The sequence below is a fragment of the Colias eurytheme genome, chromosome 5, assembly GCF_061535395.1.
Source record: "Colias eurytheme isolate Ceu_HAF_F1 chromosome 5, ilColEury1 Martin Lab GWU primary, whole genome shotgun sequence".
Classification (NCBI taxonomy): Eukaryota; Metazoa; Arthropoda; class Insecta; order Lepidoptera; family Pieridae; genus Colias; species Colias eurytheme.
In genome coordinates this window covers 2769963-2784386 of record NC_142984.1, presented here as the reverse complement: position 1 = coordinate 2784386, position 14424 = coordinate 2769963, and the positions used below count along the sequence as shown (strand labels likewise).

Sequence of the window (14424 nt, the reverse complement as noted above, 5' to 3'; positions counted from 1 at the left end):
TGCAAAAAAAATAAACTCTAAAAAGTCTATGCTTTTTTTTTTAGAAATTTTTTAAGATGATCAAGTCGAAATTCCTCAAAAAATCGAAAAAAAATCATAACTCCGAAACTATAAAAAATCGCGGAACATACATGGGGGTGATTCGGATACTCCACAACATACCGGACCTACATTTTTTTTTGTGACGTCAATTGACCGGCCACCCTGTATATACTAGCGGTCCGCCCCGGCTTCGCCCGTGGTACATATGAAAAATAGATGTTGGCCGATTCTCAGACTTACCTGATATGCACAGAAAATTTCATGAGAATCGGTCCACCCGTTTCGGAGGAGTATGCAGACTAACATTGTGACACGAGAATTTTATATATAAGACTAGCGGTCCGCCCCGGCTTCGCCCGTGGTACATATGAAAAATAGATGTTGGCCGATTCTCAGACTTACCCGATATGCACAGAAAATTTCATGAGAATCGGTCCACCCGTTTCGGAGGAGTATGCAGACTAACATTGTGACACGAGAATTTTATATATAAGATAAAAGAAAGTCGTGTTAGTTACTCAACTTATAACTCAAGAACGGCTTAACCGATTTAGCTGAAAATTGGCAGGGAGGTAGTTTAGAGCCAGGAGAAGTACATAGGATACTAAATATGTACCACGGGCGAAGCCGGGGCGGACCACTAGTTAATAATAATTAAAAGCTATTTATTATGCATTATTTCAATGGAACTGGTTCCTATGCATTTTATCATTTTTTTATGCTATTAAATAGTTCGTATAAAAATTAAAAATTGACCTTTAATTCTATAACTCATAATAATAAGTTATTATTATCCGTAGGTTTCTCACTCAGTCGCCCTAGACTCCGGCCGTCTGGCTACTCAGCCGGAGCTTTTTTTTTCAGCACCGCCGCGAGGCGAGATACTTTCCCCCCCCCCAGTTATTATTATAGTTATACATAGTTGCTAGGATAATATTCTGCTGAAAAAAAGCGGAAGACAACTACAAATAGATATACATATTTAATATTATTATATCATTTTATGAATGTAATTAATGAAATATTATCTTACCATAGTAATCAATTTAATTTTAAGTAACTTAATACATTATTTCCATACAAAAACAGTAGTAATATACGTCTTATATTTTTCAGGATTGCCATCGATATATTCTGAAACTGTAAGGAGTGGAGGGAATTTAATTCACAACGGATATAAATATTTTAAAGTGAGAGAGATGGCTAACAAAATAACGTGGAGATGTACAAAACACACCTCCAAGAAATGTAATGTGCTCGCTGTTACCGTGGATGATAAGGTTTTTGTTAAGAAAACACATACACATTAAGTTTTGTCCAAATAATAAAAAGAAAAAAAACTAAAACCCAACTACGACAAAAAACGGCGCTGAAAATGTATAAAACAAGATTTTCAGAATACTGAACTGAACAAAGTTGCTTATGTAGTTGCAAGTAAATGGACACAGTAGACTCTACCAAGATGCCTTCGTTTTAAATTGACAATAATGTCATACAATACTATTCTGAAGTATGCAATATTCACTATGTTATTCGACTATTTTTGCTTCTATCGAAAAAACCTCACGCTCCCCACACCGACGGACACGGAGGTGTGGCTTGAAGGCATGCTATGCAATAGCTTTACCGCGGCAGTCCCCGAGTGCCACACGTCTTTTTATTACATACTAGCGGTCCACCCCGGCTTCGCCCGTGGTACATATTTATGTTTTCTCTACATAAGAACCATCCTAGTACTTCAAGGAATATAATAAAAAAAGAAATATCGAAATCGGTCCACCCGTTCTCGAGTTATGCGCTTACCAACACATTTTGCGATTCATTTATTTATATTTATTTATTTATTTATAATACTTCATTTTATATATAAGAAGATTTGTAGGTACTATTTTGGTGTTAAAGTATATTTGTGGCGCATAATATTTACAAAAGTTAAATTGATGAACTAATAAAGAAGCTATGAACGAAAAGATATGAATTATATGCAATCAGCCCATGAATACAGTCACAAGCAAATGATGATTCTTGTACAGACCTGATTATTGTTGCTATAACTACACTAATAAACTATTTATGGACAAAAAAACATTGATTTTTATTTAACTAAATTATAGTTTAGTTTTAAGTCTTTTATTTTATTGTATACTTAATAAAAATATATTTCTTTCTGGGCCGATTTTTCAAAGATTTATTCCTCAAATAACGTAGTTATTCGATAGATAAGTCCTATTCGTCTATTGAAAAATTGAATATTTTGTTAACTGAAGAATAAAGTCTATCTAGCTGTTTATCTGGGCATTGAAAAATCGACCCTCTATCTTTCAAAAAAATTAATTCGTTAAATTGTCAGAAAAAGACCAAATTAAAATATGAAATAAAATATGAGTCATCAAAATCACCCAGTCAAATTGAGAACTTCATCTTTTTTGACGTCGGTTGAAGCAGTCATATAATTGTAAATACATTTGGAAAACGATACAGTGGTTTTTCTTTATCATTCACTAGCTGCTCCGCGCGGTTTCACCCCCGTGGCTCCACTCCTGTTGCCCGTAGCGTGATGAAAGCCTATAACCTTCCTCGATAAATGGGCTATCTAACACCGAAAGAATTTTTCAAATCGGATCAGTAGTTCCCGAGATTAGTGCGTTGAAACAAACAAACAAACAAACTCTTCAGCTTTATAATATTAGTATAGATTTAGACCTTAGTATTTTAAATAAGAAAAATCTTTATAATTGTATCGGAAGGTTAAGTTTAGTTAAATATATGGAAACTAGATTCTACAGATAATAATCTATACTAATTGAGTTGATAATATCAGCACATTTTATCTATAAAAGCATAAATAATCTACAACTGAAAAATAAAATTTGAATACAAGTTCAACAAAATATAATTTTCAAAGGTCAATAATAAATCTTAAACCTCTTATAGGAGTAGTGTACATAAGGACAAAAGGTACAACACAACACATAGAACTCGACAGTTACGTATACAGTCTACACACAACGACCGGCTTGAAGGGACGGTGGAGATGCTTGAAGCAAAGGAAAGGGTGCAGAGCGGTTCTCATGACGTACGGTGATGAAATTGTTTCGGTCAAGAGTACACATAACCACGACCCGTAATCCGGTGAAATCAGACATAATCAGAGCCTAATTTTGGTAGGTGCAGAATAATGTGTCTCTTTATATCGTGATATCTCAGGATTGGTAATTTTTGGTAAAGAAATCATGGGAGATGATTATTGTAGAGAATTATAAGATCTAGAACTCTCTAGTTTGAGGTACTTTTATATAAAATTTCGAGAAAAATCGAGAAAATTCGAGAAAAATCTATAAAACCCCAGCTCCCCACCAAAATTTGGCTCTATCGGAATTATCGTTACTTCAAATGTTTAATTTGACAGGGTTATAGGCAAATTGTATAAAAGGTTGTGCACATTCCGTGATATTATGCCATATAGTATCGCTTCAAATGTATTCTATATACTTTTGTTTTAAAATATTATTTTTATACTTGTCCAATGCGTAACAAAAATATTGTTCTCGTCGTAGCAATATTTTCAGTGAGTTATTTTTATGTCGGTCTTAATATCTATTGATAATTTAAATTTATTTTGCATGACCTACTAAATATTGAATTTATATAACGATCTCAAGTAATATAATATGTAACTAAATAGGAATTATACACAGCTACAGAAATTTCAACTTTATAGCTATAATTCTTCTTCTAAGGGCCGATTTTTCAATGCTTGGATAAAACTTATCCGTCCAATAAAGTATTACACGATAATATTAAAATGTCACGTAAATTGTCAAATACAGGCAATTAGAATACGTTTTTAAAGTGGTAGTTTTATACATTATTCGACGAATAAGTTTTATCCAAGCATTGAAAAATCGGCCCTTACTTTTGTTTAAATTTGTATTATTTTGTAATTTACGAAATTACGTTAATAATTATTAAAATTAAAATTATTATTTTTTAAATTATTTTGCGATGATAAAACAAAATGGATTGAAAGTATCCATAAATGCATTTGTTTCTGTCTATCATCATCATAACTACATAGTATAAAACAAAGTCGCTTTCTCTGTCCCTATTTCCCTATGTATGCTTAAATCTTTAAAACTACGCAACGGATTTTGATGCGGTTTTTTTTAATAGAGGGAGTGATTCAAGAGGAAGGTTTTAGTATATAATTTATTATGTTTTAAACAAAGGGGGCGAAGACGCGGGCGGAAAGCTAGTTATTTATAAAATAATACTTGTAATTGATTGTTGATACGTAATTAAGTTTTTGATCAAGAATCATATTATGTTGTTTTGTAGTATTTTCTACTATTTTGTTTTGACGTAAATAAATATAGTATTTATTAAATAAAGTTTATATCCATTGAGGTATTATTACTACGTATAGAGAGGACACCACGAACAAAATCTGTGCGCGGCGCGGGGCGGCTAGTGAGTCATACAATTTGTAGATATTCTGCCTCTTATTACTTATAAATTAAAACCAATCAATGTAACAAATAAATATTGTTTATCTTATTAAAAAAATATGAATAAACTTATCAATTAAAACGAATCAATGTAACAAAAAAAAATTAAGTATGAGACGATTGACTCTAACTCGTTTTACAAATAGTGTAGTAGCGATGTCCTCTCTAGTACGTAGTACTTAGTAACTCAATGTTTATATCACGGTATTATTGGCGAGCTTGTTGATATCAGGAAAATGTTATATTGTTATAAATATATATTACGTAGAAGACGCAGAATTAAAGGTAATCGTATATTATTGTGTTTTTATTTTTCCCAAGAATAAACAAAGTATCTCGGCAATTTATTTTTTATTAATAACTTTATCACATGTCTATGTAAGGGCAGTATGCTTACCTGTTAAACAGATAATAAAAATATTAATTTATTCAGTTCATTTAAAGAAAGTAACTATATTTTATAGATTTTTAAATAGTTTAGGAATAGAAATCGCTGTATTTTGAAAATTATTGTGATAGTACTGGTCTTTTTGTGTTTTAGAAGATTAAAATTGGTTTAATATTTCTTCACAGATTTCTACTTCGGACCAGGGGAAAATGGTGGCACGGTGTTCTACTACCAGGGCTTCAGATTCCACAGGAACTACGTGAACGGTGACAAAGTATCATGGAAGTGCAACAAGTGGAGGTGTAATTACCGAGTCTTAACATTCGGTAGTGACATTGTATCGGTGAAGAACACCCATAATCACGCTACCAAGGTGTGCACAAATTTTGGAAAACCAGGGGAACATGTGAGGAAAATGAAATAAAGTACCAAGAGAACATGTATGGGGAGGATGTACTAGTCGATTTGTATGGTGTTGAAATGTAAATCTTAACACCGATTTAATAAAAGTGACATTGCGTCTTTTGTGTGATATGGACCAAGTCATAAGGGGCATTTTTATCACTAATGCAACCAACAGCAAGATATGTTTGTCATTTCCGATACAGTTGTATGTGATATTTCTTATTATTTTCTATCTTTAATTGTCTTCAAATAATTAAAGTAAGTAAGTTAAGTAAGTTATTTAAAAAATAATATGTTCGTCTCGCTTATTGTGTGTATACTTACCTTTCTGTAGAGCGGAGCGGTATGTTAAAAATAAAGTGAACTCTTAAATTATTGTATTAATTGGTATTTTATTTCTATCGGACTTCGAATCGATAAGTCCGGGGCTCGAGTCCAAGCGAGCGCGCAGGAAATAAATCGATTTTTCAATTTATCTGCGCATAACATCACCACTGCTCGAACGGTGAAGGAAAACATCGTGAGGAAACCGACATGTCGAAGAATCAAAAGTTCGACGATATGTGTCATCCGCCAACCCGCACTTGGCCAGCGTGGTGGATTATGGCCCGTACCCTCATAGGAGGCTCGTGTCCCAGCAGTGGGAACGTGATGATTATTTCTATGTTTTATTTAACATTTTAATTATTAAAAGATTTGATTAATTACATTAATTTTCTATCAATTCCTCGTGCATATGGTTTTTGTATACACATTTGTTTGTTGATTAGATAGGTTTTATTATAATAATTACTGAATCTTTAAATTTTCAACAAATATAATATTAGGTATTATAATGCATTGAAAATATTGCTTTAGCTTTTTTTATATTCTTACTTAGGTACACATATATAAAGTGAAACACACAATGTAAAATTTATTGTTGTAAATAGGTAAATACTTAATAGTTACTCTACACTTTAATAAAAATCACATCATTCGAAACGGTATTAAAACCGATGTTTCTTTCCAGATCTAAAACCGGTGTTCGCGCAATCGCAAAGAGGGAACAAAGTTATAATGATCGGTAAATACCGGTTCAACCGTGTGACCAAACACGGTATGAAGTCCAGATGGGTCTGCGTGAAGGCCAAGGCTGGGTGTAGAGCATCCCTACATACTATAGACAACGCAATCACCAGGGTGTGCGGCACCCACAACCCTATCGCCCATATGAGTGCTAATCGATGTTAAGTCTTATTACTGTGCAATAAGTATCAGTTTAGCACAACGTGCTGATTTAGTTAAGGTCGGTTTCGCTGTGACCGGGTTTTAAATATTTTATGGTTATGGTTGTACTGTTGCAATTAATTGCACGGACTTTAGCAATGATGTTGATATAAGTTCGTATACACGTCCATTCGTTTTTGTTATATTTTTCGTAGAATAAATTTATTGACAATAAATATTATACTTAGGGCCGATTTTTCAATGCTTGGATAAAACTTATCCGTCCAATAAAGTATTACATGATAATATTAAAATGTCACGTAAACTGTCAAATACGGGCAATTAGAATACGTTTTTAAAATGGTAGTTTTATACATTATTCGACGAATAAGTTTTATCCAAGCATTGAAAAATCGGCCCTTAATCCAAAAATGTTTAAGGTATTCGTCTAATTGTAAGAAGTGGTCTGCAAAAAATCCTCCATAAAAGCAATAAGGTATGTTTTACTTATTAATGTAATGTTATAATAGTGTAATATTATCATGTTATTAATATGTGCTCGTTTTATACATTAATTATTAATAAAAATATATTAGTATTTAATGCTAATAAGCAAGTGCACACTGGACAAATCCTTTTTAATATGTCACGTAATATAACAATATTTAGAAAGAAAAGAAAACAATAATTGTATAAATTAAACCTGCACAAATATTAGATGTTATAAAGCTTTTGTTTCCTAGGAAAGCATATAGCGGCCGCAATAAGACGGCCATCTTTACGGTAACATGTGGAAAGAAAGTATTCCTAGGTCATTTATGTATTATGGAAAATTTATTAACTTCTTGCATATTGAAGTAATTTAATGATTTTATTGTTACACTAGTGGTCCGCCCCGGCTTCGCCCGTGGTACATATTTACGTTTTCTCTACATAAATAATAAAAAAAGAATTATCGAAATCGGTTCAGCCGTTCTCGAGTTATGCGCTTACCAACACATTTTGCGATTCATTTTTATATATAAGAAGATTTTATATAACAAATGAATAGGTATTATGCAAAATATTGTATTATTGTATTACTAATATATAGATATACTGAATTAACGACGGTTAACATAATGTTGACTTTGACATAATTTCATTACTATTTTTATGGTCCAGTAAGCTAGAAAAGTAATCCACTAAGGGCCGATTTTTCAATGCTTGGATAAAACTTATCCGTCCAATAAAGTATTACACGATAATATTAAAATGTCACGTAAACTGTCAAATACGGGCAATTAGAATACGTTTTAAAATGGTAGTTTTATACATTATTCGACGAATAAGTTTTAACCAAGCATTGAAAAATCGGCCCTAAATCGTGCTCTTAAACTAACACTACTAATTAAAAGTTTTTCATTTATATGTTAACATTTTTTATATATTATTTGATAAGTAATCGTTGTGAATTTCTCGAGTTTTATTAAATTAAATAAAGGGTTTTACCTATATAGCTTTTTGTTTCTTTTTAACAGAAGGACGACTTTTGCGTGCAAAAATTTTTTTATAAATTATAAACTAAATGTGCGCTTAAACCATGATTTGTTCATATCATTGTTGTTATTTATTAATAAAGAAACTGGTTTGAATCTGAAATTGAAACTCATCCTGAATTTAGAACCTTAAAATTCTGCAACTTATTGTTCCAAAAAGTTTTACTATAGTAAAAGTTAAAGTCTCACACAGTCTACTTGCAATAATGATTTAGGTAATTATAATGCATTCTATGACATCTATTATAAATATACTGCTTTACCCAGATATCGAGGTTTACTTCGAGCCCTCCAGGAATGGCAGAAGAATTCTCTGTATCGGCAAACAACGGTACGGCTTGTACAATGAACGGCTGGACAATCAAACAAAATCGTGGATCTGTACCAAGAAGAACAATGGATGCCGAGCCCGCGTTGTCACGCAAGGCGACCTAGTGTTGAAACGATACAATTTTCATTGTCACGAATAATTAAATAATTGACATGTCGATTATCTCAATGATATTGTAGAGTGCGTTTCACGAAAGAGTTCCCCTGCCGTTATGTTGGCATACCTGACTGTCAAAAACGAAAATATTTTTTTTTATTAAAAAATGACAGAGAAAATATTCTCCTTTCTTCATGGCCTTATCCCGTATCTTACGGGGCCGGCTGCCTAGGTAGAAAGGTCGAGAGAAAGGTACATAGGCTAAATACGCTCCGGGAGCGACACATTGAAATGTGGCAACTTAGGAATTGACAGTTGTCTCTTTCTCCCTTTCTCTAGTTGAATCATGCCATCTTACTTGTGTCAAATCGTGTGTGAATTGTGTGCAATGTTTGAAGATCGAATGATGTGTTGGTATCAAAAAGCTTATATCTAATACACTGGAGATTTTTTATCTCTTTCACACCAAACTTGGCAAGTTAAATAAAAAAACATACAGGCGTCATTCATCGTCATATTTTCTTGTTACAAGTTAATGTTCATACTGAAATCTCCAGTGTATTAGATATAAGCTTCTTGGTTGGTATCCTATCTACTCCTTTTTACTTATAATATCATTGTCTCGTATTTATTTCTATTGTCACAAATAAAAGAGTTGTTTATGTCTTTTACTATAAATATTATGTCTCTCGATGTACGAATTTCAATTGTAACATATAAAATAATTGTTAGTTAAGTAAATTGTGGGTGGGCACAAATTTATGTGAATTGTTGTAAATAAATGGAATATTTACAGGATGTTAGTATTGTTTATATTATTTACATATGACCTAATCGATTACCCATGTTAATTTACTATCACTTTCTCAGACTAATTAATTGATTCTGGACTATAAAATATTTATTTAATTGTATAAGTGTCTCAAATAATCTTATTATCTAACAGTATTTTTTGGAGAGACCGCGAAGGGGCGACCGGCGTTATATTTTAACGGCTTCAAATTCACTCAACATAGTTCGAGTAAAGGATCCAAAATAAGATGGGTTTGCTTCCGAGTAAAGTTCGGTTGCAGAGCCACTGTGGTTATGGAGGACGATGTTATAATAAAAGTATTAAACGGGCATAATCACACGCAAAATATGACTCATAGTCAAGCTACGCATGGCTCTAATCCTACGACGTCGCATGGCCATAATCTCAACGCATTGACGTCGCATGGGAATAATCCAAGTGATATAATATCGCATGATAATAATTATGCTATGCGGGATGAACGATATTTGATGGAAATGTACGAACGGTATTAAATATTGTATAAATTGTTTACATGCTGTATACAAAGTTCTTTTTCGTTTGACATTTTTTTTATTTTTGATGAGTTTTTTGTAATTGTTGAGTTTAATTTGGCAGCTCTTTGCGAACCATCAGGTACAAGTATAATTATTGAGTTTCCTGATTATCAATACGGTATTAGTAATACGACATGTACTTACCCATATATAACAAACAACCACTAGTAATTAGGGATTAAATTTTTATATGGAAAAATAAAAAATACGAATGTACCTTATTATTATTTAACTACACCATATTATATATTAAAGTAAAAAAAAAAAACTTTACTTAAATATTTAGGTTTAGCTGTGACTTGGATAAAAATATATTATGTAATAGAATAGAAGATTTCCAATCTATAGCATTCCCTTTCGTTTGACTTTATTTTTCATATTACTGTGATTTTATTTTTAGTACCAGTCTTCACTACATCTAAACGAGGAAAGCCTATCATACAAATAGGTAAATACAGATTCAAAAGAACAAGTCATGCTTCAGAAGATGCAGTAGTCATTCGATGGAGTTGTATTAATGACTCTTCACGATGTAGAGCCAAACTAAAAACGCATAATAATGAAATCATTTTTTCTAATATGGACCATAATCATTAATGAATATTTTTTTTACGTGAGTTTCTCTGATTACTATTCTGTTCTCATATAAATTTAGGACAAGGACACAAATGATTGAGGAAAAAGGATGTATTTTTCATTGGACTTTTTCCTATAATAAATTCCTAATTATATTGTTTGTTTTATTGAGATATTTTCACCTTCGAAAGTCATGTAGTAAGGTTGAAGGAACATCAGTCATATGAGCTATATTTCTAAAGATGTTCGAGGCCTCTGTGGGTGGTATCATTTTCCTTATTCTAGTCCATCCCGTATTCATATTTTCTTATTTTTTAAGCATTTACAGAGACTTAATACCTAGTTATTATGGTGGTTGCTCACTGCATCAGGTACAAGTATAATTATTAAGTTTCCTTATTTATCGATACAGTAGTCGTATTACCACAGAATACATAATAGTAGCTAAACGCTACAGAACGGACACTCTCCGCCTCCCGCCAAAATTAAACACTTACCTCACCCCGCACGATCAGGCTAAAAATGGTCCACATTTTTCTACAGGGACCATACGCAACGAAGATTGACAACATTAATTTCATCAGAAAAACGCTTTTTTTTAAGCTAGTCAAAAATGTGCCCACGATAAAGCGTTAACACACACATTTGCAGTCTCTACAGTGTGACTATCAAAATGATAATTTTGTATGGAGTGTCCGGGGTGTGGTATTACTAAAATACGATTAATAAATAATGATATACGACAAACATACCAAATATTATAATTAGGGATTAAAATTTTTATATTGAAAAATAAAAAATACATACCTTACCTTATTATTACCGTACCTTATTACATAGTAAATAAAAAAAAATGTATTATAATTGGTTTAGCTGGCTGTGTCTTTTAAAAAACTATATTAGAGAAGATTTCCAATCTATGGCTTTCCCTTTTTTGTCAATTCTCTTTCGTTTGGCTTTTTTATTTTTGGTGTAACTATGATTTTATTTTTTTTTTATTTTTAGTACCAGTCTTCACTACATCTCAACGAGGAAAACCTAGTATACAAATAGGTAAATACAGGTTCAAAAGAACCAGCCTTACTCAAAAAGATGGAATGATCATTCGATGGAGTTGTATTTACAACTATAAACGATGTAGAGCAAAACTAACAACGCATAATGATGAAATCATTTTTGTAAATATGGAACATAATCATTAACAAATATTTTTTTATTTGAGTTTCTCTGATTAATCTTCTGTTTTCATCAAGTCTAGGACTAGGACACAAATGATTATTAAAATGGATGAAAAGATATGTATTTTTCATTGGACTTATTTCTATAATATATTTCTATTTATATTGAGATATTTTCACTTTCGAAAGTCATGTTGTAAGGTTGAAGGAACATCAGCGAGTCATATATTTCTTACGATGATCGAGGCCTCTGTGGGTGGTATCATTTTCCTTATTCCAGTCCATCCCGATCTCATATTTTCTTTATTTTTTAAACATTAACAGAGGCTTAATAATATTATTATGGTGGTTACTCACTGCATCAGGTACAAGAATAATAATTATTGAGTTTCCTTATTTATCGATACAGTAGTCGTATTACTAAAATTCGACAAATAGGTATATGTGTAATAAATAATGATATACAACAAACATACCAAATATTATTAGGGACTAGCGGTCCGCCCCGGCTTCGCCCGTGGTACATGTTTACGTTTTCTCTACATAAGAACCATCCTCGTACTTCAAGGAATATAATAAAAAAAGAATTATCGAAATCGGTTCAGCCGTTCTCGAGTTATGCGCTTACCAACACATTTTGCGATTCATTTTTATATATTAGGGATTAAAATTTTTATATTGAAAAATAAAAAATGCCTACCTTAGCTTATTATTACCGTACCTTATTACACAGTAAATAAATAAAACTGTATTATAATTGGTTTAGCTGTCTGTGCCTTTTAAAAAACTATATTAGAGAAGATTTCCAATCTATGGGCTTTCCCTTTTTTGTCACTTCCCTTTCGTTTGGCTTTTTTATTTTTGATGTAACTATGATTTTATTTTTTATTTTTAGTACCAGTCTTCACTACATCTCAACGAGGAAAGCCTATCATACAAATGGGTAAATACAGGTTCAAAAGAACCAGCTATGATCCAAAAGATGGAATGATCTTTCGATGGAGTTGTATTAACGACTCTAAACGATGTAGAGCAAAACTAAAAACGCATAATGATGAAATCATTTTTGTAAATATGGAACATAATCATTAACAAATATTTTTTGAAGTGAAACTTCTTTATCGGGGTTGGAAAAAAATTAAGTGTAACATTTTTTCGTTACGCGTGATACTTTTCCGTTATGTGCCATCTTGTTCTTATCCCTACCACGCGTGTTTTGACGTATTTCTGTCAAATTGCATATAGTAAATTATTTTTTGAAAAATATGGTTATAAAGAAGTTTCACTTCTCACGTGTGTACACTAATACTCGCACACATTTTTTTTTACTCTCTGATTTATATTCTGTTCTCATCAAGTTTAGGACTAGGACATAAATGATTATTAAAAAAGGATGAAAAGATATGTATTTTTCATTGGACATATTCCTATAGCATATTCCTGTTTATATTGAGATATTTTTACCTTCGAAAGTCATGTTGTAAGGTTGAAGGAACATCAGTCATATGAGCTATATTTCTCACGATGATCGAGACCTTTGTGGGGTGGTATAATTTTCCTTATTCCAGTCCATCCCGTTCTCATATTTTATTTATTTTTACACATTTACAGAGGCTAATAGTTATTATGGTGGTTGCTCACTGCATTAGGTACAAGTATAATTATTGAGTTTCCTTATTTATCGATACAGTAGTCGTATTACTTAAATACGACATATACGTCTATCTATCTATACATATAATAAAATCGTAGGAAAGTCAAAACTGTACATTGAATATTTTTTTAAAAGAATACATAATCCATGATCTATAATCGATATAGAAGCCAAAAACATAGTTTTTAGAATTTTTGTCTGTTTGTCTGTTTGTCGGTTTGTCTGTTTGTCTGTTTGTCTGTATGTTTGTCCAGGCTAATCTCAGAAAGTACTGCACGGATTTACTTCAAATTTTGCATGAATATTACTAACAGGTCGGGTCAGGCTGTTATATACATATTATCATGCTATCACCTTCGGGGGAGGAGCTGTGAACCTTTATTTTTCTTACGTATTCCGTGTACTACGACAGCGTACAATATAAAGACTCATGTTTAAATGTTGTTTTTGAGTAAGCCATGCTATTGTCTACCTTTACACTATAAAAACTACATCATTTAAGTAATTTTGGCAGAGAAACAGTATAATGAATCTTAGTAGTATAAAGACAAATTTAAAACAGCGCCATCTATGAGATTTCATTAAAATTAAATCAATTTACATAATATTAACGCTCCTTGGAAAAATTATGATGTTGGTGAGGTTGTTTTTTTTTAAAGTTAAATAAATAATTCATATCTTCCCAGAGTCCATTTCAGGTGCGCTTATATTTCATGTGAATATACTAAATTTTTATAAGTGAGGGTAGATGTTTATTATTTGATGTCAAACAAGACACCATTACACAAAGAGTATAGTAACTATGTATAAGGCCATTACAGTTATATAGGTAATAGACGTAGTATTTGTATTCTCTTTGGGTAATAGTAGATAACAGTGATTGTGTTCATTGGTTACATTTTTAAAAATCTTCGGCTATTTTTTAATTTTCGCATTCTTGCGTTCCCACAAAAGGTAAGTTGTAGCTTTTATATTTATTGTTTATTATAATTATATAGTTATACTCATGTTTTTAATTAGTTAAAGTTATGACAAAATAAGAAAATGATGAAATTTTATTTTTATGTATAACTTTTACAAGACTATATTATACGCCCAAAGAAGGTCACTTTAGTTCTTGATAAAACTTTATTTGTTAGTAGCTTTTTA

The 14424-nt window shown here is 31.7% G+C and overlaps 1 protein-coding gene across 20 annotated transcripts in view; it reads left to right on the top strand.

Moving 5' to 3' along the window:
• LOC149908338 (uncharacterized) overlaps window positions 1–14424 on the top strand; it is a 465602-nt gene that overhangs the window by 226653 nt on the left and 224525 nt on the right. Inside the window, exon 5 of one of the 20 annotated variants that reach the window (XM_090101781.1) lies at window positions 5124–5377. The exons of the other annotated variants lie outside the window; for them this stretch is intronic. Within the exon in view, the coding sequence (XP_089957907.1) occupies window positions 5124–5362 (239 nt within the window). The 3' untranslated portion in view covers window positions 5363–5377. Of the gene's footprint in view, window positions 1–5123; window positions 5378–14424 lie in introns of those variants that run through there. 20 annotated transcript variants of the gene reach the window in all.